We start from the raw sequence: 26,460 nt of genomic DNA on the forward strand, positions 1-26,460 counted from the left end.
CTTAATTTTAAAAACCAGCTAAGGCAAAGCAGACAGCTGGTATTAATAGGATGGGAAGGTCCATGGATATTGGCCCCTTCCAAGCCTAATAAGACCAGCCCTCGGTCGCCTCAGAAATGGCGCATCCATTAGATGCACCAATCCTGGCGCTTAGTCTCAGCTTTTCCTGATTGCCCTGGTGCAGTGGCAATCAAGGTAATAGTTTTTGGAGTTGATGTCAGTTGTGTAATGTAAGCTGGCTTCAAGTTGAGGGGTTAGTAATGGAGAGGCGTCTATCAGACATTCATTACTAAACCCGTGTTTAAAAATAAAGACACACAGGAAAATAAAGTTTATTTGAATAAAGACTCCCCCATACATTCCCTAGTTTACTTATTTTTTATTAAAAAATAATCGCCACAGCTCCGAAGTAATCCCCGGTGTTCCCACGACATCCAATGATTCTCTAGTGGATATAGCGGTGCTGCATCTTTGCTGGACACTTCCTCCTCCTCTGCCTTGTTCTTTCATTGAGCCCCCAGTGTCAGGTGGGAATGCCGTCAGTTGTGCCTCTACCAGCATGTGCTTGTATTCACGCATTTTGCGATCCTGCTCCAGTGATGGAAGTAAGGATGGTACTTTGTCCTTTTAGTGGCAGGATGGCCACCCAGTAATCAGCAGTGGTCACAATCTGAGCAACTTGGCGGTCATTGCACAGATACAACAGCATGTATTGGCTCATGTGTGCCAGGCTGCCCAGAGGTGGGAGTTGTATGGTCTGGGTCCTCTGTATGCCCCCAGCAAAGCTCCAGTGATGTCTGTGAGCAGATTTGAGTGCCACCCTGCTGTGAAAACGGTTCATCCTCCTCATTCTCCAAAATTGTCCCTGGCTGGACAGTTGTGTACACGGCCTCGGGTGGTACAGGAACCCACCCTCCAAGTCATGTGAGGATGACAGCCCTGAAAGCTGTGTAAATGGTCCTTGTTCCTCCTGTGCCACCAACTAATTCATCATCTCCTGAAGTGTTTTTTTTACAGCAGTCATAGAAGTGGAATCGTAACGCTCATTATGGCGTCATCAGCACTGGTCATGTTGGTGGAGTAATCAAAGCTGCACAACACGGCACACACGTCCCACATTGAGGCCCACTCATTGGTGATGAAGTGGTGGTGTTCTGAAAAGTGACTCACCCCTGTGTGCTGCAGCTGAAACACCACTATTGCCTGCTGCTGCTCACACAGTCTCTCCAGCATATGCAAGGTGGAGTTCCACCTTGTTGGTACGCTGCATATGAGGCAGTGAGTGGGAAGGCATAAGTGATGCTGCAGTGCAGACAGACAAGCAGAAGCAGGGTGAGAACTCTGAAAGCGCGCGCACACTGCCCACACTTTCAGTAACAGCTCAGACATATGTGGTCAGTTTTAAAGGGGTTGTCCACTACTTTTACATTGATGCCCTATTCGTAGGATAGGGCATCAATCTATGAACGGCTGGGGTCCCACACGCGGCACCCCTGCCGATCAGCTGTTATCGCGTTATCATTTATCATTATCAATTGAATGGGAGGCAGATGTGCAGTACACCGCGGCGGCCACTACCACTTGACGGCGGAGCCCCGCAGGTGAGCACTTCCGGCCGGTGCCACCGATAACAGCTGATCGGTGGGGGTGCCGCGTGTGGGACCCCGGCCGATCATACATTGATGCCTTATCCTACGGATAGGGCATCAATGTCAAAGTAGTGGACAACGTCTTTGAGGAAGCTCCACCAAATTCAGCACATGCGCTAGGCAACGGATGTATGTCAAACTGGCTACCCCTAGAGCTGCTACGAGATTTCACCTGTTATCGCACACCACCAGGTTGGGATTGAGGTTCACCGGCACCAACCACTCGTCTGCTGTTTGATATCCTCACACAGCTCCTTCACGGTGGGGGTTTGTCGTCCAAACAGATTAATTTCAGAACAACCTGCTGTTGTTTCACCTTGGTTGTGCTAATGGTGGTGTAGGTCTTACTGTAACTAGATGAGGTAGTGGACTAGGAGGCAACATGGACAGAGAAACGTCCAGCAATCATCAGTGGTGGTAGGGCATGCACTAGAACTCCTTCCGCCTCTGTCCCACTTGCCACTACATTTACCGATTGGGAAGTGTAACTTCCCTGCCTGTGCTTACTGTTCCATGTATCAGTGGTTATGTGGACTTTGCCACTGATGGCATTGCGCAGTGGATACCTGATTTTGTCCATAACGTGTGTGCAGGGCAGGCCCACCTGGAAAAGTAGTGGCGGCTGGAACAACGTACTGCGGGACAGCCACCGCCATCAGTTCTTAAAAGCTGTCTGTTTCCACCAGACGGTATACAGCATTTCAAAGGCCAGGAATTTTGAAATCCTGTATCCGGACCATGGCTTGCGGTTGGGTAGAGGGGTATTTTCTCTTTCTCTCAAGGGTTTGGGTGATAGAAAGCTGGACACTTCCTGGGGACGGTGTGGAGATGCTCGGTGACACTGCTGGTGCTGTCACATCCTCTCATTGCGGGGAGGCAGATGGCATGTTGATCGTGAGCGGGAGGAAAAGGCAGAGACCGCAGCAGAAGAGAGGGAGCAAGATGACACTCTTTAAGGTGTCTACTCCACAGCATCTCCTGCTTGGAATACAGATTCCTCGTAATGCAAGTGGTGCTCAGTCTCATAACATTTATGCCTCTCTTCATGCTCTAACGGCATAGTATGCCAACCACCCGTGTCTTGTCGTCCCCACATTCCCTAAAGAAATGCCACGCCAGGGAGCTCCTTTGAGCTGGCTTTGGTTTGCTCATTTCTTTGGTGTAGTGGGCAGTAGCAGATGACGCACTAGGTTGGGGCCCTCCACTGTGCTTTTGCAGCATGGGGCAGCATGATCACCTCCTCTTCCTTCGAACTGCACACGTCACTTGGATGTCCTTTGCTCCTTGTAGAGTCTAGGACCTCATTATCTCTCGCATTATCTTCCACACACTCCCCCACCCCTGCCCTCCTTGCCGGTGTGCACATTGTAGAAGACGCAGCAGTTGGCACTTGTGTTTCGACATCCTCTGAGATGTGCTGTGGTGGTCCGCTGACCATGTGCACTAGCCCTCCCACATACTCCTCCTGCAATATAACAAATCGTTGGGCATCAGTGCACTCAGTCTCTTCCACATCTAGCGCAGTACCAGGTGGATGGGCAACGGAACTCCAGCCAGCGGAGTCATCAAAAAGCAGAAGAGACTCAGGTGCCAACTCTGCGTTTTGTGCAGGGGACCAGGTGGAAGACAGCGTGAAGGAACTAGAGGCACTCTCAGCCATCCAATCTAATACCACCTCAACATCTTCTGGCCTCACCATTTGGCTAGCGGTACCCGGACCTACAAAGTGATGCAGAAGGTCTTGTCAACTACAAGCACCCAAGGAAGGTGTTGCACTCGACACGTAACACTCACGGATCAACCACGTCCTCTCCCTGCAGCAGGTACGCTATCACCACCACGAACACATCCACTATTTGATGTGCTCATGTTCTCCCCCCTAAAAAAAAATTCCCAGTAGATAAGAGGCTAGATTAGGGTATTCTGTACCAGGCTGTTTTACGGGCAGTGTGCACCAGGCTGTATTACAGGCACGCTGTACCAGGCTTTGTTACAGCACCATGTTACCATGTTACAGCACCATGCTGTATTACGGCACACTGCATTATGGGCAGTGTGCACCAGGCTGTATTATGGGCATGCTGCAGCAGGCTGTTATGGCACTCTACAACAGGCTGTTAGGGCACCAGGCTCTGAAGTAAGAATGGCGGTGCAACATGTGATCCAGCATTTATACAGGTCAGGTCACGAGGTGTGCCGGCTATTCAAAGCGATGCCAATACTTGGCATGTCAGTGATGGGGCCGGAAGTGCCCACAGCCTTAAAGTTTGTTGACTGGCTGCGCTATAGCCTTTCAACAAGCTTTATTTGGCTGGAGAACCCGAGCAGTAACATGGACTTCCGTATAGAAGTCGTCGCTAAAATTTGGCACAGTACCAACCCCGATCTTCGGGTTCACTCATCCTTACGCTTGGATAAAAGAGTCTCAATAGTCTCCTCACACATTACTCCTCCAACTCACCAAATTGTCTCCACACATTTACCCACTTGCTCTCCGTACTGTCTCCACACACCCCCCTCCCCCACTTTCCGCTCCCAGTCTTCTCACTCCTCACACATTTCCCACTCCTCATCCTGTCTCCTCCAGGAACTCTTGGTCCACTCCTGTTTAATCAGCTATCAGGTAACTTTCGTTTGTCGAACACAAACGGTTTTGCTCTGTATACACATTGTACAAAAAGGGCTCCGCTCTGTACACATCATACACACACACGGCTCTGCTCCGTACAGGGCTCCTCTCTGTTCACCTCATACACACACGGCTCTGCTCCGTATACATCGTACACATACGGCTCTGCTCCATACACCTCGTACACACGCGGCTCTGCTACATCCACACTGTAAATCCCTCCTGACCCCACACATAACCTTCCCCTCATCCAGCACCATGACACCCAGCACAGCAGAGTCCTGCATCCGCTGAGGCCCCTGATCATGTGACCCCTGACTCCTCCCCTCCTGTGACCTCATCACAGGTCCTGTGCGCACAGAACAGCCATATATCCAGTGTGCGGCTCTGCAGGTGGAGGTATGTGGAGATTCCCCATTACTATTAACCCCCTCAGTGCTGAGCCTGTGATAAATCCCTGTATGTGACTATAATGTGATTGTGCGTTATACCGGGGGCAGGACGGGGCCATGACTGGATGTAGTGATCATGTGAAGCCGGTAACTGCTCCGGAGATTTCTTACATGGGATATTTATGATGTTACATCGTCATCTTCTCCCCATTCAGGTCCCTACAATATCGGATCCTCTCAGTGGAGATCTTCTATATAAGAGAATATTCCTGATTGATCATCAAGGATGGATAGAGACAGGGACAAGATGGCGGAGAGGATATTACACCTCACCCTAGAGATCCTCTTCCGGCTTACTGGAGAGGTGAGAGATTCTGATGACGTCACATTACATCATTCTTATCTATGGGAATAACAGATGGACAGAACTGGAGAGGTGAGGACTCTGGAAATGTCTGTAGTGAGATTTATTAATGTGTCTCTCCATAACCAGGATTACACAGTAGTGAAGAAGACCTCTAGTGAGCGCTGTCAGGACCCTGTGTCTGAGGGAGGGGGAAGACCCCTGAGCCCAATCACAGGGCCTCCATCTCACCCCCTGATACATGAGGACATCAATGACCAGAAGATCCTAGAACTCACCTACAAGATGATTGAGCTGCTGACTGGAGAGGTGACACTGCTGGGAATGCTGGGACATTATACAGTAACACTAGGAAGGGATCGGGGGGATGACTGTATCATTGTATGTGTCAGGTTCCTATAAGGTGTCAGGATGTCACCGTCTATTTCTCCATGGAGGAGTGGGAGTATTTAGATATACACAAAGATCTGTACAAGGACATCATGATGGAGGTTCCCCAGCCCCTCACATCACCAGGTAATAGACCGGACTAAATACACACGGCCTATAATTATCTTTATGTAAAGAATGAATTCAGTCCCTGTATGTGTTTCCTCCAGTTCCATCCAGTAAAAGGACAACACCAGAGAGATGTCCCCATCCTCATCTTGCACAAGACTATAAACAGGAAAATCCCTATGTTCCTCAGGATCATCAGGTAGATAGATGTCGTCATGAGATGTTCCCTATGATGTGTAGAAGGCTGTGAAGGTCTTGTACTCAGTCTTGTTTTAGCCACCAGTATTATACACTGAATGGACAATGAATTAGCGACACTTTCCTGATTTGAGCTTCATTGTGTGGAGTGAGACCTGTGACCCTGGAGTGTAGTATAAAAGTGAGGAGTTATTAGCCGGAATCCACATTAAAATTGGAAGAGTGAATGATCTGAGCGAGTTCAAACATGGTCATCAATGGTACATTAGCCAGGACCAGTATTTCAAAAACTACCAACCGTGTAGGTATTCTCTTTGTAATGGTATCAAGGCTATACTGAGAATATTATGACCGAGGAAAAACAACCATCATCAACACTTTAGACTGGTGGAGGTGAATTAATAATATGGGAATATTTTCTTGCCCCATCCTGGTACCTCTAGCATCAGTAGATGGAGGTTACAAAACTTGGGATTACATAAGTATTGTGGCCAACCAAATTCTTCTCTTCGTGGCAGCTGTTTAACTTATGGTACAAGAACCCACAAGGGTTGAATAGTCAGGGGGCAGCGTGAGGGTGACACTTAGAAGATGAGGCAGTATAGCGCATGGATAGTGTGGAGATCATAGTTCACAAGTGAGGAATGTGTAGAAGGGGTAATCCGTAAGGGAGGACAGTGTGGCGGTTGCCTGCAGAGATGAGTGTAGATGTGAAAAGTCATCATGGTTTCAGGACCATATGACTTAGAAAGGAATGAGATCAGCTCCATTCAGAGTAGATGTCACCTACAAAGTTCATTGGTCTTAGGGTGTATTTACAATGGAGAAGCTGATCAGCTGTCATATAATAACCTTTAGACAGGCCGACAGCACTTATATGTGCACAGAACAATTGTTAACATAATCGAAATGTGCGTATAGAATATCATATCTCTTCAGATCAGTGATATATAAACAAGCTTAACCATTTTACCAAATGAACGAACATTTTGCTTGTGCTTCTGGTCAGTGCAGCCTGTTTTATAAAGGCCAGTGTAAATACACATTAGAGAGTAACTACACTTTTATGAGCTTTTTAAATATTTTAGACCTTTTAATTCTGAGCAGATCAGTGGGCGACTCAATTGTGATAGCTCCACCAATTGCTCAAAACACCTTAGAGGTGCTCCTCTCTGGAGCGCAGAGCGGATGCATTAGGGAGTCGAAGGCTCCTGTCTCCTGACCAGTGCACTTCTTAAACGACCTAAACCACTCTTCTCAGGATTAAAATGCTGAAAAACATATTAAATATCCCCCAAAAGTTAAAGAAGCACTCCCACTATGTATTTTATTTATTAAATGTGTGTGTATGTGCATGTAATGTAGTGTGTGTATTAGTATATGCATCTTCTGCTGCTCTCTACGGTTTCCAGCGCCGTTCTTCTTCGCTTCTCAGTGACATCACTGCTCTGCAGACTGTCCGGGTCACACTGTGCTCTGCATGACCCAGAAATGACTTTTACAATGTAAACCAATGGAGGGTCAGAACGAGGCTCCATAGACTTTTGTTGTAAAAGAAACTTCAGGCTCACACACAGAGTATAGCGTGAGCCGGCTTTTCGCAATTGTGGTGGTATGACTGAGAAGCAAAGAAGAACAATGCTGGGCACCAGAGAAAGTAGCAGTAAGTGAGTATATTAACACACACACTACGTTACATGCACATATACATATTTCATGACTAAAAAACTTGGTAGGAGTGCCTCTTTATGTTACTCTTTTAATCTTTAATAGTGCTACTGCCTGTGTCTAATAAGTGCTACGGTTTCTGTATGTTCCACAGCCTGATGTTGGATGGTAACTACAACTCCCATCATCTTCTTATCATTGTTAAGGACATACTGGGAGTTGCAAGGTCTTGCCATGCAATTGTATATGCCGGAGGCTGATCCTGACATTGCAATTGATTCATGTATTAAGCTTCGTGTTATATTCATGTACTGATGATGATTTTGGTGCTGTATTTATGTACTGATAAAGGATTTGGAGATGCATTCATATATTGATTGTTCTGGTTATCTATCCATGTGCTAATGGTGGTTCCAGTGCTGTGTTCATGTACTTATGGTGTTTCTGTTAATGAAAGCATGTCCTGATATTGGTTCTCATGCTGTACTAATGTTGATTGTAGTAATCTCTAATTTATTGATACAATATTAATATCAATGAGGCCAGATTTATCAGCTGAACAAGTGTTTGACTAAAGACCCAACACACTTTAGGCAGCTGGCAGCAATCTCGCCTGACTCTCGCCTTATGTCCCTGACTCAGCCGAGCACTCCTTTGTTTTCCGTGAGAGAACTGCTGCTAGACTTGCCTGCCAGCTGCTCATCTTTTAGAGCAGTAATCCCCAAGTCCAGTCCTCAAGGCCCACCAACAGATTATGTTTTCATGATTTCCTGAATTATCACCTGTGCAATACTAAGGAAATCCTGAAAACATGACCTGTTGGTGGGCCTTGAGGACTGGAGTTGGGGAACACTGTTTTAGAGAACAAAAGGATCTGCAGTCGGACATCATTATCTCCACTGAGGTCATCACTCAGAGGTGCCGATACACATTGAACTGTTGGCCAAGTCCTGTGGTATCGGCAGGTTAGGCTGACATTACTTTGTGTATGAGGGCCTTTACTACCTAATAAAGGGTGTGTGTACTCTTAGGGTTAATGCACTTAATGTGTATTTTGCTTTTTGCAAACCCAGCTAATTTTTCAAGCGGAAAGTGCTTCAGGAAATTCCTGTATCTTTTGTCTTGAAGTATCTTTTTTTTTTTTGCATCTTTTCAGTCATTTTAACTGATAAATTTTGGCCTTCGGCTTTTTATTCAAAAATTGTATTGAATAAACTAGAGAGCGACTTCCAAACAGAAACCACCAATGGAATGGTCTGGTAACTTCTTTTAACGACTTTTAACCACTTTATATCTTTGAAACCCTGACATTCAAAAGACTAAACATGTCTAAGGCAAGACCTCTTGACATTGCAGTGGAAATGTTCATTGTTTTTCTGATGGGTTCCAGGCTGAATCCATCTGAAAAATATGTCGTGTGCAGATACTTTGTTTGACTTATCAGTAGGGGGCGTGAATACTTCAATTGTCTAGGGCATCATGAACGCCAAATATAGTGTAATGTTTGGTCACCATGTTCATTTACTAGTGTTTCTGTTTTTTTTTAATCATTTCACCCAACTTCTCCATCTGTCTGTGACTTTTACAATTTTTGTTTCAGGGTAAAGATCTGACCCATATTAATACTTCAGAGACATACAGTGGGTACAGAAAGTATTCAGATCCCTTTAAATTTTTCACTCTTTGTTTCATTGCAGCCATTTGGTAAATTCTAAAAAGTTATTTTTTTTCTCATTAAAGTACACTCTGCACCCCATCTTGACTGAAAAAACACAGAAATGTAGACATTTTTGCAAATTTTGTAAAAAAGAAACACAGAAATATCACATGGTCATAAGTATTCAGACCCTTTGCTCAGTATTGAGTAGAAGGACTCTTTTGAGCTAGTACAGCCATGAGTTTTCTTGGGAATAATGCAACAAGTTTTTCACACCTGGATTTGGGGATCCTCTGCCATTCTTCCTTGCAGATCCTCTCCAGTTCCGTCAGGTTGGATGGTGGACAGCCATTTTCAGGTCTCTCCAGAGATGCTCAATTGGGTTTAGGTCAGGACTCTGGCTTGGCGAGTCAAGAATGGTCACAGAGCTGTTCTGAAGCCACGCCTTTGTTATTTTAGCTGTGTGCTTAGGGTCATTGTCTTGTTGGAAGGTGAACCTTTGGCCAAGTCTGAGGTCCAGAACACTGGAAGAAGTTTTCATCCAGGCTATCTCTGTACTAGGCCACATTCATGTTTCCTTCACTTGCAACCAATCGTCTTGTCCCTGCAGCTGAAAAACACCCCCATAGCATGATGCTGCCACCACCATGTTTCACTGTTGGGATTGCATTGGATAGGTGATGAGCAGTGCCTGTTTTTTTCTACATATACCGCTTAGAATAATCACCAGAAAGTTCTATCTTCGTCTCATCAGACCAGAGAATCTTATTTCTCATAGTCTGGGATTCCTTCATGTGTTTTTGAGCAAACTCTATGCGGGCTTTTATATGTCTTGCACTGAGGAGAGGCTTCTATCCGACCACTCTGCCATAAAGGCACAACTTGTTGGAGGGCTGCAGTGATAGTTGACTTTGTGGAACTTTCTCCCATCTCCCTACTGCATCTCTGGAGCTCAGCCACAGTGATCTTGGGGTTCTTCTTTACCTCTCTCACCAAGGCTCTTCTCCCACGATTGCTCAGTTTGGCTGGACAGCCAGGTCTAGGAAGACTTCTGGTGGTCCCAAACTTCTTCCATTTAAGGATTATGAAGGCCACTGTGCTCTTAGGAACCTTGAGTAATGCAGAAATTCTTTTGTAACCTTGGCCAGATCTGTGCCTTGCCACAATTCTGTCTCTGAGCACCTTGAGCAGTTCCTTTGAGCTCATGATTCTCATTTGGTCTGACATGCACTGTGAACTGTGAGGTCTTATATAGACAGGTGTGTGCCTTTCCAAATCAAGTCCTATCAGTGTATTTAAACACAGCTGGACTCCAATGAAGGAGTAGAACCATCTCAAAGAGGATCACGAGGAAATGGACAGCATGTGACTTAAATATGAGTGTGTGAGCAAAGGGTCTGAATACTTATGACCGTGTGATATTTCAGTTTTTCTTTTTTAATAAATTTGCAAACATTTCTACATTTCAGTTTTTTTCAGTCAAGATGGGGTGCAGAGTGTACTTTAATGAGAAAAAAATGAACTTTTTAGAATTTACCAAATGGCTGCAATGAAATAAACAGTGAAAAATTTAAAGGGGTCTGAATACTTTCTGTTCCCACTGTATGTTAGGGGTAATGAGAGGTGTGCAGATAACTTTGTTTGACTTACCAGTAGGGGCAGGGCCGTATTTGCCCTTAGGCACTTGTAGGCACGTGCCTAGGGCGCCGTGTTTTATTACGGGCGCACTTCTTCCCCAAAAGCACAGGGGAGAAGTGATGCCACAGAGGGGAGGAAGAATCTTGCTCCTCCTCCCCTCTGTGACATCCCTTTTTGATTAATATACACTGCGAAATCTAAATAAAAGTAAGCCAAATGTATTAAAAATAATAAAAAATGAATACTTACCCTCCATAAGGGTGTTCGGGGAGCCAGGAGCCAACACAACCGCAGGTACCGACCTGCAAGGACCTGTCAAGATCGGTGATTGGTCGCTCGCGGTCATGTGATATGCACGTCATAGCACGTCACATATCACATGCCCGCAAGCGGCCAATCACAGATCACAAGCCCTGGACGGACACTAGATGTGGAGGATCTCTCGGCTCCCGGTAACTGGAACACCCGGCGGAGGATAAGTAATCAATTAGTATTATTTTTAACACATTTGGATTAGTTTAATTTGCGTTTCGCAGTGTATATTAATACATTGTGAGACTCAAAAGGGCTGTCATAGATGTCACACAGGGGAGGAGGAACAGGATTCTTCCTCCCCTGTGTGACATCACATCCGGCTGCAGCGCTGGCATATTACCGCTGGAATTGCGCATTGTGTGAATGGTGATGCGTAATTCCAGCGGGAATAATGGGCTCCTATGTGAGAAAGCGCGGCGCAGCTGCTTAAAGAATTGACATGGTCATTCTTTTTATGTCCATGCTTTCTCCCATTTTGAAAAGCGTGCGCAAAAAAGCACAAAAATGTGCAATGTGTGAACTTAGCCTTAGTGTGTGCTACTCTTTACTGTGGGGGGGGACGTGACGGGGGGTGAGGGTGGGCGTGACCTGGGTGGGGGGGGCGACCACTGACAGTGCCTAGGGCAGCAGAAACTCCAAATACGGCCCTGAGTAGGGGGCATGAATACTTGAATTTGTTAGGGCCCTATGAATGCCAAATACAGGGTAATGTTTGATCGCCATATTTATTTATTAGTGTTTCTGGTTTTTTTAATCATTTCACCCAACTTCTCCATCTGTCTGTGACTTTTACAATCTTTGTTTCAGGGTGAAGATCTGCCCCATATTAATACTACAGAGACATATGTGAGGGATGATGAGCGGTGTAAAGAGGAGATTCCTACAGATAACCGCACAGGTGAGTATTGACCACTAAATGCAGAGAAGTCACAGTTTCTTCTTAGTCACTAGATAATATAATTATGTGTGAAATTTTTTAGGGTCTGTTACACTGAGTTTTTATGTGGATTTTACACCTAAGGATTTATCACTAAAACAAAACAAATAAAACCTGTTATGGGTCCGGGTGGTGGAACATCTGTGCTGCGGTGCAAGGAGGGACCAGAGGGGCGTAACTAAGTGCCTACTCGGACCGACCCAGGTCACACGGTGGCTCAGTCGACTCCGTGAACCAGGGAGCGACCGGGCAGGTGGATCAGGTGCCACTCTGGGACCGACCTTGTGTGAGAGCAGGTGACTCCCACAGGTCATATGACAGGAGCTGACCGGTACAGCGGATGAGCACGGCAGGAAGGCTGACGAGTGGTCCGAGTGGATAAGCAGGCTGGTACGGCAGATAGCCAAACAGTTGCTCCGGGTAGGCAAGCAGGCTGGCACGGCGGGTAACTGGCAGAGACAGGTGCTCCGGGTAGACAAGCAGGCGGGCTTGGCAGATAACTGGCAGGTGCTCCGGGAAGACAGACTGGCTTGCACGGCAGGTTACAGGTAGGTGCTCCAGGTAGGCTGGCTGGCGGGCACAATAGGTAACAGACAGGAGCTCCAGGTAAGCAGGCTGGCTGTCACGACTGTAGACAGACTGGTGGACAGAACTGTTAGACAGGCTGGACTGACAGATTGACTGGCAGGCAGGACTGACAGGCAGCGGGACCTGGGGGCTGGAGCAAGTGTTAGCACACAGAACAACAACCTTGCACAGGCACCTCCATTTTGGAGGAGGTGCCTTATATAGAAAAAGTCCTCCTGCCATTGGCCGGGGACTCTATAGGACGGCGCGCGTGGCCCCTTTAAGAGGGAGGGAGCGCACGCACGCCCTAAGCACAGTGCCCGGGAAGCTGGGCGCGGTGTGCGCCACAGCAGCAGGGGAGCAGGAAGACGCCGGACCTGGACCGCGGCGGTGAGGGGAATGGCGTCTCTGCCTGGAAGTAGTTGATATTAGAGGCTTTGACAAAGTGAAAAACTGGATGACACAGATTGTAAAAACAGACACACGAACCAAAAATGCATCCAACATATTATAATAAAAATTTTATTTTAACGTGTAAACAAACAAAAAAAAGACGAATGTCATCTGATTGAGGCCTGAATCTATATTCTTATTTTGAAATGCCCACTGAGGATTACATCTTTATAAATAAAAGTGGTCTGCAAACGTGTCCATACCATGTCCACCAAAGCCTTAAGGACGTGCTCATTTTGGGTCTCTAGGACAGAGGATTTTTTTTTACTTGTTTCTTTTCAAGAACCACTGTATTTTTATTTTGATGGATTTTATATATAATTTAACTAACTTTTATTAACTCTTTGTAGAGCGAAATTGAAAAAAAAAACATAAATTCTGTTAGTTTTTGATGTTTTACATTTTCTGTTATTCACATGCTGCACATATAAGGCATTCCCTTTCCCTTTGCTCTGTGGGTCTGCACCATTATGGCAATACCAAATTTATATAGTTGTATTTGTGTTTTGCTACTCTTGTACACAGTGGTGTAACTAGAGTCTGATGGGACCCGGTATAAAATTTGCACCTATTCCCCCAGCATTTTGGTCAGATGTATGGGCACTTGTAGCGTTCTAAATCCTATAAGGACATATGTGTTGCCCCCTTCCCTATTATCTTTTAATTTTCCCCATCCTGTTCCCCTTCTAGATATGAATGTCTACCATCCTGGGCCTCATCCTGGTATATACATTGGCTTGCAAAAGTCTTCACCCCCTCCCCCCAGGCTTTTAACAAAATTGATTTACATGACGACCTGTGTTTAAATATTTTTGTAATCTGATTTGTGTGTGATGCATCAGTTCTAAATATTCTAAGTTGGTGAAGTGTGAAAAATATTGGCAAAAATGTAATTCATGGGAGAAAATAAATAAAAATTGGTATGTGCATATATATTCACCCCTTTTGCTTTGAAGCCCCTAAAAATTTCTAGTGCAAGCAACTACCTTCATAAGTCACATACTTATTGAAAGGAAGTCCACCTGTGTACAATCTAAGTTTCAATTCGTCTATCAGTATATACACATCTTTTCTGAAAGGCCACAGAGGCTGCAACACCATTAAAGAGGTTTTCCCACAAATGAAAGTTCATTTTAATCAATAGATCTTGGAATAATAATAACTTCCACAAATGGATGTGTTTAAATAAAATGTTCCTGTGCTGAGATAATCTTATAAATGTGCCCCTGCTGTGTACTGTGTAATGGCTGTGTCTGACCATTCAGTAACATGGTCTGATCATACCACAGCTCCTGGGCAGAAAAGGAAGCAAAGGACTATACAGACATTACAGCATGGGATCACAGCTGATTCTTTTTGTGAGGTAAAACATTTCCTTTTTGTTTTTAAACAATGGTTTACTTCAAAGAAAGAATCAGCTGTGACCCCATGCTGTAATTCCTGTATACTCTTTTGCTTCCTCCCTTGCCCAGGACCTGGGCAGGGGAGGAAGCCATAAGTAAGATGCTGGATGAGAAGGAGACAACTGTTGGTGCAATAGTAAGAAAATGGAAGAAATACAAAATGACTGTCAATCAACATCGATCTGGGGCACCATGCAAAATATCACCTCGTGGGGTATCCTTGATTATGAGGAAGGTGAGAGATCAGACTAAAACTACACGGGGGAAACGTGTTAATGATCTCAAGGCAGCTGGAACCACAGTCAACAAGAAAACCATTGGTAACACATTACGCCTTAAAAGTTTAAAATCCTGCAGTGCCCGCAAGGTCCCCCTGCTCAAGAATGCACATGTGCAGGCCTGTCTGAAGTTTGCCAATGAACACCTGGATGATTCTGTGAATTATTGGGAGAAGATGCTGTGGTCAGATGAGACAAAAATTGAGCTCTTTGGCATTAACTTAACTTGCCATGTTTGGAGGAGGAAGAAGGATGCGTACAACCCTAAGAACATCGTCCCAACCGTGAAGCATGGTGGAGGAAACATCATACTTTGGGGGTGCTTTTTTGAAAAGGGGACATGACGACTGCACCGTACTGAAGGGGAGATGGATGGGGTCATGTATCGCAAGATTTTGGCCAACAACCTCCTTCCCTCAGTAAGAGCATTGAAGATGGGTCGTGGCTGGGTCTTGCAGCAAGACAATGACCCAAAACATACGGCCAAGGCAACAAAGGAGTGGCTCAAAAAGAAGCACAGTAAGGTCATGGAGTGGCCTAGCCAGTCTCCAGACCTTAATCCCATAGAAAACTTATGGAGGGAGTTGAAGCTCCAAGTTGCCAAGCGACAGCCTCAAAATCTTAATGATTTAGAGATGATCTGCAAAGAGGAGTGGACCAAAATTACTCCCAGCATGTGCGCAACCCTCATCATCAACTACAAAAAGCGTCTAACTGCTGTGCTTGCCAACAAGGGTTTTGCCACCAAGTATTAAGTGTTGTTTGCCAGAGGGATCCAATACTTATTTCTCACTGCAAAATGCAAAAAAAAAATCTAATTTATACAATGTGATTTTCTTGATATTTTTTTGGATAGTTTATCTCTCAATGTTGCAATTAACCTACCCTTAAAATTATAGACTGTTCATGTCTTTGTCAGTGGGCAAACTTACAAAAACAGCGAGGGATCAAATACTTAAATACTCAAATACTGTGTGTGTATATATGTATATACTTTATATCAAGAAAAAGGAAGAAGGGTGGGCACTGCTACAAATATGTGTGATGGGGTGCTACAGTAGCCTGATAAGACGATAGGAAAAGAAAGCGCAGGCTATAGAAACTATGCACACCCACAATATTCTATAAAAAAAATCACAACGCAACGCGTAGGGTCTCTAGTGCCGGCAGGTAACTATCCCAATTCATTCCCTACATACATTTCAACTTTTTGACATGGTCTTTCAGGTTTACCTGGTCTATTAATATGCATGCATGTACTTTCTGTCATTGATTAATTAAACTATGTGGTATGCTATTGTGATATACTTAATGATCATGTTTTATATCATACATGCATGCACTTTCTGCCATTGATAAATTAAATTATGTGGTATGCTATTATGATATACTTCAATGACCATGCCTCATATTATGGGATTTGATCAGTAGCACTTTATTTACCTGCGGGTTCAAGGGGGTTATTGCTTTGAATGAATATATTGATATTTCTTCCCCCTACCTTTTGATATTGCATAGTGCAATGTTTTGCCTATTTTTAAATGTTTTTATTTCATGTAGTGTGGTAGATGGTCTTGTATAAAGATTTCAATAAAGATTTGTGATTTTTTTATAGAATATTGTGGGTGTGCATAGTTTCTATAGCCTGCGCTTTCTCTTCCTATCATTTTGCTATATATGTATATACAGTACAGACCAAAAGTTTGGACACACCTTCTCATTTAAAGATTTTTCTGTATTTTCAGGACTGTACATTCACACTGAAGACATCAAAACTATGATTTAGCGCATGTGGAATTATATACTTAACAAAATAGTGTGAAACAACTGAAAATATGTCTTAAATTCTAGGTTCTTCAAAGTAGCCACCTTTTGATTTGATGACTGATTTGCACACTCTTGGCATTCTCTTGATGAGCTTCAAGAGGTAGTCACCGGAAATGGTTTTCACTTCACAGGTGTGCCCTGTCAGGTTTAATAAGTGGGATTTCTTGCCTTATAAATGGGGTTGGGACCATCAGTTGTGTTGTGCAGAAGTCAGGTGGATACACAGCTGATAGTCCTACTGAATAGACTGTTAGAATTTGTATTATGGCAAGAAAAAAGCAGCTAAGTAAAGAAAAACGAGTGGCCATCATTACTTTAAGAAATGAAGGTCAGTCAGTCCGAAAAATTGGGCAAACTTTGAAAGTGTCCCCAAGTGCAGTTGCAAAAACCATCAAGCCCTACAAAGAAACTGGCTCACATGAGGACCGCCCCAGGAAAGGAAGATCAAGAGTCACCTCTGCTTCTGAGGATAAGTTTATCCGAGTCACCAGCCTCAGAAATCGCAGGTTAACAGCAGCTCAGATTAGAGACCAGGTCAATGCCACACAGAGTTCTAGCAGCAGACACGTCTCTACAACAACTGTTAAGAGGAGACTTTGTGCAGCAGGCGTTCATGGTAAAATAGCTGCTAGGAAACCACTGCTAAGGACAGGCAACAAGCAGAAGAGACTTGTTTGGGCTAAAGAACACAAGGAATGAACATTAGACCAGTGGAAATCTGTTCTTTTGTCTGATGAGTCCAAATTTGAGATCTTTGGTTCCAACCACCGTGTCTTTGTGCGACGCAGAAAAGGTGAACGGATGGACTCTACATGCCTGGTTCCCACCGTGAAGCATGGAGGAGGAGGTGTGATGGTGTGGGGGTGCTTTGCTGGTGACACTGTCAGGAATTATTCAAAATTGAAGGCATACTGAATCAGCATGGCTACCACAGCATCTAGCAGTGGCATGCTATTCCATCCTTTTTGCGTTTAGTTGGACCATCATTTATTTTTCAACAGGACAATGATCCCAAACACACCTCCAAGCTGTGTAAGGGCTATTTGACCAAGAGGTAGAGTGATGGGGTGCTACCCCAGGTGACCTGGCCTCCACAGTCACCAGACCTGAACCCAATCGAGATGGTTTGGGGTGAGCTGGACCGCAGAGTGAAGGCAAAAGGGCCAACAAGTGCTAAGCATCTCTGGGAACTCCTTCAAGATTGTTGGAAGACCATTTCCGGTGACTACCTCTTGAAGCTCATCAAGAGAATGCCAAGAGTGTGCAAAGCAGTCATCAAAGCAAAAGGTGGCTACTTTGAAGAACCTAGAATATAAGACATATTTTCAGTTGTTTCACACTTTTTTGTTAAGTATATAATTCCACATGTGTTAATTCATAGCTTTGATGCCTTCAGTGTGAATGTACAATTTCCATAGTCATGAAAATACAGAAAAATCTTTAAATGAAAAGGTGTGTCCAAACTTTTGGTCTGTACTGTATATACTGCTCAAAAAATAAAGGGAACACTTAAACAACAGAATATAACTCCAAGTAAATCAAACTTCTGTGAAATCAAACTGTCCACTTAGGAAGCAACACTGATTGACAATCAATTTCACATGCTGTTGTGCAAATGGAATAGACAATAGATGGAAATTATTGGCAATTATCAAGACACACTCAATAAAGGAGTGGTTCTGCAGGTGGGGACCACAGACCACATCTCAGTATCAATGCTTTCTGGCTGATGTTTTGGTCACTTTTGAATGTTGGTTGTGATTTCACACTCGTGGTAGCATGAGACGGACTCTACAACCCACAGAAGTTGCTCAGGTAGTGCAGCTCATCCAGGATGGTACATCAGTGCGAGCTGTGGCAAGAAGGTTTGCTGTGTCTGTCAGCGTAGTGTCCAGAGGCTGGAGGCGCTACCAGGAGACAGGCCAGTACACCAGGAGACCTGCAGGGGGCCGTAGGAGGGCAATAACCCCAGCAGGACCGCTACCTCTGCCTTTGTGCAAGGAGGAACAGGAGGAGCATTGCCAGAGCCCTGCAAAATGACCTCCAGCAGGCCACAAATGTGCATGTGTCTGCACAAACAGTTAGAAACCGACTCCATGAGGGTGTTATGAGGGGCCGACGTCCACAGATGGGGGTTGTGCTCACAGCCCAACACCATGCAGGATGCTTGGCATTTGCCACAGAACACCAGGATTGGCAAAGTCGCCACTTGCGCCCTGTGCTCTTCACAGATGAAAGCAGGTTCACACTGAGCACATGTGACAGACGTGACAGAGTCTGGAGATGCCGTGTAGAGCGATCTGCTTCCTGCAACATCCTTCAGCATGACCGGTTTGGCAGTCGGTCAGTAATGGTGTGGAGTGGCATTTCTTTGGAGGGCCGCGCAGCCCTCCATGTGCCTTCCGGAGGTAGCCTGACTGCCATTAGGTACCGATATGAGATCCTCAGACCCGTTGTGAGACCATATGCTGGTGCGGTTGGCCCTGGGTTCCTCCTAATGCAGGACAATGCCAGACCTCATGTGGCTGGAGTGTGTCAGCAGTTCCTGCAAGATGAAGGCATTGAAGCTATAGACTGGCCCGCCCGTTCCCCAGACCTGAATCTGATTGAGCACATCTGGGACATCATGTCTCGCTCCATCCACCAACGTTACGTTGCACCACCGACTGTCCAGGAGTTGGCAGATGCTTTAGTCCAGGTCTGGGAGGACATCCCACAGGAGACAATCCGCAACCTCATCAGGAGCATGCCCAGGCGTTGTAGGGAGGTCATACAGGCACGTGGAGGCCACACACAATACTGAGCCTCATTTTGACTTGTTTTAAAGACATTACATCAAAGTTGGATCAGCCTGTAGTGTGTTTTTCCACTTTAATTTTGGGGGTGACTCCAAATCCAAGCCTCAATTGGTTAATAAATTTGATTTCCATTGATGATTTTTGTGTGATTTTGTTATCAGCACATTCAACTTTGTACAGAACAAAGTATTCAATGAGAATATTTCATTCAATCAGATCTAGGATGTGTTATTTGAGTGTTCCCTTTATTTTTTTGAGCAGTATATATATATATATATATATATATATATAATGTATATATTATATTATATTATTATGTCATTTTTTTTTTTATTATTCTTACTTTCCCCACTGTCACGACACATTGCCTCCTCTTGTATAGCCAACGCAGGAACCAGCAGCAGGTGTTAGCGTTCCCGCTATAGAGCATGACTTCACTTCCGTGCGCTCACTGTGACAGGCATGCAAATGTCAACTGACTGTTTCTGATAGATTGGTGCGTATGGCAGAGCAGTGAGCTGGAGAGTCTATGCGCTGCAATACATTTCAGCTGAATGTGCGTCCTTGAATGCACATCCAGCTGAAATAGCCGCCGGTGTCAGTGGGCGCCTCTCCACCTCTGGACCCCCCCATATGTCTGGAATGTCGGTTCCTGTACTGCAGCCCCAGTAACTCCAATATAGAGATGGGCAAACTCAAACAGTAAAGTTCGGGGTCTGTACCGAACACCTACTGTTCGGGCATGGAACCCCAACACGGACTTCACTTGGAAGTCCATGTTACTGTTTGGGTTGAGTCAAAGCCCCGGCGGCTCTGATCGGTGGTAAGATTAATACCACCGCTTAGAGCACTGCAGGTCCCATGCTGTCAGATGACAGCATGGAAATGGGGGTCCAAACAGGTGCTTTTCGCACTGTCATGTGCTTGACACCGCGGCATACACTGCCTCTGATCAGCGGTAAGATCATCAGAGAGCTGCAGTTCCCACACAGATGACAGCGTGAGCCCGCAGCTGTGATCGTAGATAAAAAGTTTACCTCCGGTCACAGGCTTCGGCAGATGGGACTATTACACCCCTCAGCCTACGCCTGCTGTCGCAGATAACAGTGAGAGCAAGCACGGCTGATGGGAGTATTCATCTGCCAACGACTGCGCTATAAATGAAAAAAAATGGTGTGGGTTCCCCTGTATATTTTGATAACCAGCCAGGCAAAATGACAGCTGTGAGATAATCAAAAGAGTTGAAATATAGGGGTAAGAGTAAGCAACAAAAGTAAACCCCATAGTAGGACTTAAAAATCATGAGGACTACCGAAGTGTATCATATAAAGAAGAAAAGGGGGGAAAGAAAAACTTCGAAAAGCGTCCAATAGATGAAAAAAATTGTATATACTTTATTAGAAAAGAACATGAAACAAATGGATCACAAATACAAATATAAAAAAACAGAGATGGAGGGAAATACATGTAAGTATAAGGAAAAACGGCTACTAGGAATAAAAGACAATCTCATAGATATACTTATACAAAAAATTATATGGATAAATGCACATAGTGGGGTCAATAACAACAGGTCCCAAAGCTTTGGATAGAGATCACATGTATTCTGGACAAGTACATAGCCAAAGGGACTACCCCAACCAGAGGAAACAAAAATAAAGATAAGTATAATTAGAGATCTATAACAGACTTAGTAGTGTAAACACTGAAAAAATATATCATACAATAGTAATATGGTAGAGATTGTCTTTTATTCCTAGTAGCCGTTTTTCCTTATACTTACATGTATTTCCCTCCATCTCTGTTTTTATATTTGTATTTGTGATCCATTTGTTTCATGTTCTTTTCTAATAAAGTATATACAATTTTTTTCATCTATTGGACGCTTTTCGAAGTTTTTCTTTCCCCCCTTTTCTTCTTAAAATGACAGCTGTGGGCTGCAACCCTCAGCTGGTAGCTTTAGCAAGGCTGCTTATCAAGAATAGAGGGGTCCCCACCCCGTTTTTTAAATTATTTAAATAAATAATTTAAAAAACGGCGTTGGGTCCCCCCTCATTTTTGACAACCAGCCAATCTAAAGCAGACAGCTGGAGGCTGGTATTCTCAGACTTGTAAGGGGCCATGGATATTGTCCCCCCCCACCCCAACCTAAAAATAGCAGTCTGCAGCGGCCCCAGAAAAGGCGCATATATTAGATGTGCCAATTCTGGCACTTTGCCCGACTCTTCTCACTGCCCTGTGGCAGTGGCAAGTGGGGTAATATTTGTGTGGTTGATGTCACCTTTGTATTTTCCGGTGACATCAAGCCCACGGATTAGTAATAGAGCGGGATCTATAAGACGCTTGTCCATTACTAATCCTATAGTTATATTGTTAAATAAAGACACAGCCAGAATAAAATCCCTTATTTGAAATAACGACACAATCATTTATTAATAATTCTTAATTTACCAAAACAAAAATACTTACCTAATGCCCATTCCATTGAAGCCCTCGTCTCCTGCAAGAAAGCAAAAATAAACAACCATAACGTGATAAAGTCATGAGGTTTTATGTTGTTCAAATACAAAGAAAATAAACGTGTATAACAAAACATGTGTAATTGCAATAATTTTCTGGGAGAAATACTTCATTTTCTGGAACAACTTCAAGGGTGCCAACACTTTCGGCCATGACTGTATATGATGTATATGCTGCAGCCCCAGTGTCTCCTATGTGATGTATGTACAGCAGTCTTGGTGTCTCTTATTTGATGTATATAGAACAATCTTGGTATATCTTTTGTAAATGTAACGTGAGAAGCGATGGATTTCCCACTGTGATCAGACATGCACTGTAATATACCTAACATCACATGCCTCCCCAAAGGGCAGCAGCTCCTGACATTATATTAGGGGTTAATTAAGTAAATGTTTGACCAAATATAGCAGGATAAATTTCAAGTTGATAGTTTTGTATGACCCCTGAATGATGGTATAAATATCCAAATGGCCTTGGCAGAAAAAAGGTTACCTACCCCTGATTTAACTGGTAATGATGGAAGACGACTCCAATAGAGAAGTGAAAAATTTAAACAATGCAACCTGATGGCCTAACATCATAATCTAATAATCCCTTCAATCTACTCTAATTTTTGATCATTTATTTGTATTACAATTGTATTAAAAATTGATGAAATAAATAATATTGATATAATTTCAATACAGTATTATTAAAAAAATGACTTTTATTCTTGGCAGTTGAGTGTACCAGAAGTTCAGAAGTAGATCTGATACTTTCAGATTTTGCAAAAGAAGATTATGGTATTACACCAGATACATATGAAGAACATACTATTATCCCAGAAATACCTCAAGCCATTCACAGAAAAAAAATTTCATCTGACCATTTTCAACAGGTCCTTTCTTCTCCTTCATCAATGACTGATAAGCAAAAAAAAAGTCATAACAGGACTAATGAGCATAAAATAGCTCTTAAAGAGGAGAAGCCATTTTCATGTTCAAAATGTGGGAAATGTTTTACATATAAATCACAGCTTGTTACACATCAGAGAATTCACACTGGGGAGAAGCCATATTCATGTTCAGAATGTGGAAAATGTTTTTATGAGAAATCATTTCTCGTTATACATCAGAGAATTCACACAGGGGAGAAGCCATTTTCATGTTCAGAATGTGGGAAGTGTTATAAACAGAAATCACATCTTGTTATACATCAGAGAACTCACACTGGTGAGAAGCCATATTCATGTTCAGAATGTGGAAAATGTTTTAGTAACAAATCAAGTCTCATTAGACATAAGCGAATTCATACAGGGGAGAAGGAATTTCCATGTTCAGAGTGTGGGAAACGTTTTAAATATAAATCACGTCTTGTTACACATCAAAGAAATCACAAACAGGAGAAGCCATATTCATGTTCAGAATGTGGGAAATGTTTTCATCAGAAATCCTCTCATATTGAACATCAGAAAATTCACGCAAGGGAGAATCCGTTTTCATGTTCAGAATGTGGGAAATATTTTATACAGAAATCAAATCTTGTTATACATCAGAGAAGTCACACTCAGGAGAAGCCATATTCATGTTCAGAATGTGGGAAATGTTTTAGTGCCAAATCAAATCTCATTAAACATAAGAAAATTCATACAGGGGAGAAGCCATATTCATGTTCAGAATGTGGGAAATGTTTTCAGCAGAAATCACATCTCATTGAACATCAGAGAATTCACACAGGGGAGAATCCATTTTCATGTTCAGAATGTGGGAAATGTTTTATACAGAAATCAAATCTTATTGTACATCAGAGAATTCATACAGGGGAGAATCCATTTTCATGTTCAGATTGTGGGAAATGTTTTACAGTAAAATCACATCTTGTTGGTCATCTAAAGACGCATGCAAGGAGGTAGCGATTTTCTTTATCAATTTATTGAAAGTGTAAGAAAAAAATGCAAATTATAAAACAGTCATACATCTACAAGTAAAAGGTCAAACATTTTACAGTATATATTGATCATCTTTTAGACATACTGTCTGTCCGTGGTTTTATGTAATATCTATCTAATATTTATCTGATATTGTATAATATATTCTAAGTACTGTATATGTATATTTTCTCCTCTTCATTCCTCTATTTCTTTGACCCTTTATTTTTTGACTTATAACATTTTAGTGCGGGCACTCTTGGGCGAGTAGCTCCACTATACTATTTGTCCAATAAAGGTTTTTTATCTTTCACAATAATTTTCTTTATGATTGTTGGACCCAATATTCAGTATTTCTCTTTGCTAGTTGTGTCTTTATCCGAGTGGTCTGCCATTTGCTTGTCCATATAGCAAACATATATCATTCTATGGGTTTGTATCGACTATTAGGTCTTTCTAAAATCATCTATATATGTTGCTATACTCAGTGTGTGCTGCTTCTAAAAAATACTATAAATCTGGTGTCGCTATAAAAAGTCTTCTTGTACTGCTGTTTATTCGTTCATTCTACTTCCCAAAAATCTGAATAAGGCTCAGTTCACATTAATCCTCTGCTGACGTCAGAGTTTCCATGTAAATCCCAAAAACTGCGGTTCGGACAAAACCCTGACAGGACCATTCACTATAATGAGGCTGATGGAGTATCTTTGGACTCCGCCTGGTCTCTGTTCCACAGGTGTCACATTATTTTAGGTGTCTTCTTAGCGCACAAATGTGATGGACCACAGTTCTATGCACACCTAAAAAGATGGATACCACTTGAACAGACGTCAAATGAAGTCTTTATCTCCCTCATAGTTAGAGGTTCCAGGATGGGTTTGGTCTGAATTGCATTTTTGTGGGATTTACACACAAACCCCATTAAAGGTGCTCAGTGTAGAACACAAGTATGTGATCCCAGCCTTATACTGAAAGCGATTAAAAAATGTTATGTACCCCAAAATGTTACCAATAAAAACTCTGACTTATTCCGCACAAAACCAGCCCCCACTCAGTTCCGTCATCTGTTATTAGAAATATAGGGGGCTCCCACGTTACTGGCAGAACAAAGACTCTGGAAAAGCGACATGACTCCCACCCCCTCAATTAAAATCCATTGAATTCTGCTCTCCATAATCCAAATGCCCCCTCCTCCGGAGACCCTCTGTTCCTGAAACACAGTAAGTGGCCCCATGTTTGGCATTATTGTAGTGCGGAGAGACAAATTAACAATGTTCGAAGTGCTTGTCTCCAGAAGCACAAGCTGGGAACAATCTATGTATGGGGGCACAATGTATGGGCACTAACTGGCATATTTGCAACTCTCCAGAATAAAGCATGGATCGCATCGCACCGATGGGTTGTCATGATAGCCGGAGTACCTGTCATTATGGTTCTCCTGTGAATGCCGGCACTTGGCTGGCGTTCATAGGAGATCATAATTTTTGCTATACATAACTGTGCTGGAGCACTGCTATATATAGCACAGGTGATCGGATGATCGCAGCTTCAAGTCACCTAAAAGGACTATTAAACACATAAAAAAAAGTTTAAAAAAATTAAACACAAAACTTCAAGCCACCCACCTTTTGCCCCATTAAAAATAAAAATCATTAAAAAAAATACACATTTGTTATCTCTGCATTCAGAAATCTCTGATCTATGAAAATATAAAGTAAACGGCGTAACGAGAAAGAAAATCAAAACACCAGAATTACGGTTTTGTGGTTGCAGCAACATTGCAATAAAATGCGGTCAAAACATTGTATCTACCCCAAAATAGTATCAATAAAAATATCAACTCAGGGCACAAAAAATAAGCCCTCACACAGCCCCAGATCCCGAAAAATGGAAATGTTATGGGTCTCGGAAAATGACGACAAAAGCAAAAGCCTTTTATCATATTGCCAGGTCAGTTTTATCATAGAGTGAACATGGTAATTAAAAAAGAACTTTTTTAGTACACTACGTGATAAAGTTAATGGTCATTAAAAGTACAAGTCATCCCGCAAAAAATATGCCCTCATACGGCTATTTTGACGGGAAAACAAAAACGATATGGCTCTTGGAAAAAGGGGAGGAATAAACGAAAAACAAAAAATGGCCTGGGAGTGAAGGGATTAAGCAGTGAAGTTTGCAATATGGGGTTACATGTGGGCATTTCTCCTGAACTGGCACTTTAGGGGCTCTGCTATTGGAGCCCACAATCTATTCAAACGGAATATGCATTTCAAAATCCAAGTATCCCTCCTTCCCATCCGATCCCTGCCATGTGCTCAAACAGTAGTGTAAAACCACATATGGGGTACTGCCGCGTTCGGTAAAAATTACGTAACAATTTGTCCTGTCCATTTTCTCTTATTTCCCTTTGTAGAAATTAAAACCTTAAGGTAAAAGTTAAATTTTAGCAGAAAAACTTACGTTTTTCATTTTCATGGCCCAATCTTATAAAATTCAGTGATTTAGTTTGAGAGTTAAAATTGCCCACCAATACATGAATTCGTTATAGGATTTAGTTTGCCAAATGGGTTCATTTGTGGATGCTTCTGCTTTTTTAGCACCTCAGGGGCTCTATAAATGCAATGTGGTGTCCAAATTTGCATAACAAAAATTAAATAGCGCTGTTTGCTTTTCGAGTTTTGTAAATTATGGGGTCCATTTTCTCCTATTACCCCTCATGTAAGTTACAAATTTGATACTAAAACAGTATTTTAGTGGGAAAGA

The 26,460-nt window shown here is 43.1% G+C and overlaps 1 protein-coding gene and 1 pseudogene across 1 annotated transcript; both read left to right on the top strand.

Moving 5' to 3' along the window:
• LOC141270773 (uncharacterized) overlaps nucleotides 1-23,982 on the top strand; it is an 89,065-nt pseudogene extending 65,083 nt beyond the window's left edge.
• On the top strand, nucleotides 4,890-16,328 carry LOC141270761 (uncharacterized). Its single transcript, XM_073680873.1, has 6 exons — nucleotides 4,890-5,034; nucleotides 5,164-5,343; nucleotides 5,427-5,550; nucleotides 5,634-5,731; nucleotides 11,816-11,906; nucleotides 13,656-16,328. Exons 1-6 carry the CDS (start codon nucleotides 4,957-4,959, stop codon nucleotides 13,769-13,771), a joined length of 687 nt encoding a protein of 228 aa, XP_073536974.1. The 5' UTR covers nucleotides 4,890-4,956; the 3' UTR covers nucleotides 13,772-16,328.
• Nucleotides 23,983-26,460: the final 2,478 nt, after the last annotated feature.

This window comes from Phyllobates terribilis, unplaced genomic scaffold (assembly GCF_046119375.1).
Source record: "Phyllobates terribilis strain yellow unplaced genomic scaffold, ASM4611937v1 Scaffold_5__5_contigs__length_657084704, whole genome shotgun sequence".
In the NCBI taxonomy this organism is placed as follows: domain Eukaryota; kingdom Metazoa; phylum Chordata; class Amphibia; order Anura; family Dendrobatidae; genus Phyllobates; species Phyllobates terribilis.

Coding starts and splice junctions, on each gene's coding strand:
- LOC141270761 (XM_073680873.1), top strand. CDS start 4,957: ATGGATAGAGACAGGGACAAGATGGCGGAGAGGATATTACACCTCACC. Junction 5,551..5,633: donor CCAGCCCCTCACATCACCAG/GTAATAGACCGG, acceptor TGTTTCCTCCAG/TTCCATCCAGTAAAAGGACA. Junction 5,732..11,815: donor ATGTTCCTCAGGATCATCAG/GTAGATAGATGT, acceptor TCTTTGTTTCAG/GGTGAAGATCTGCCCCATAT.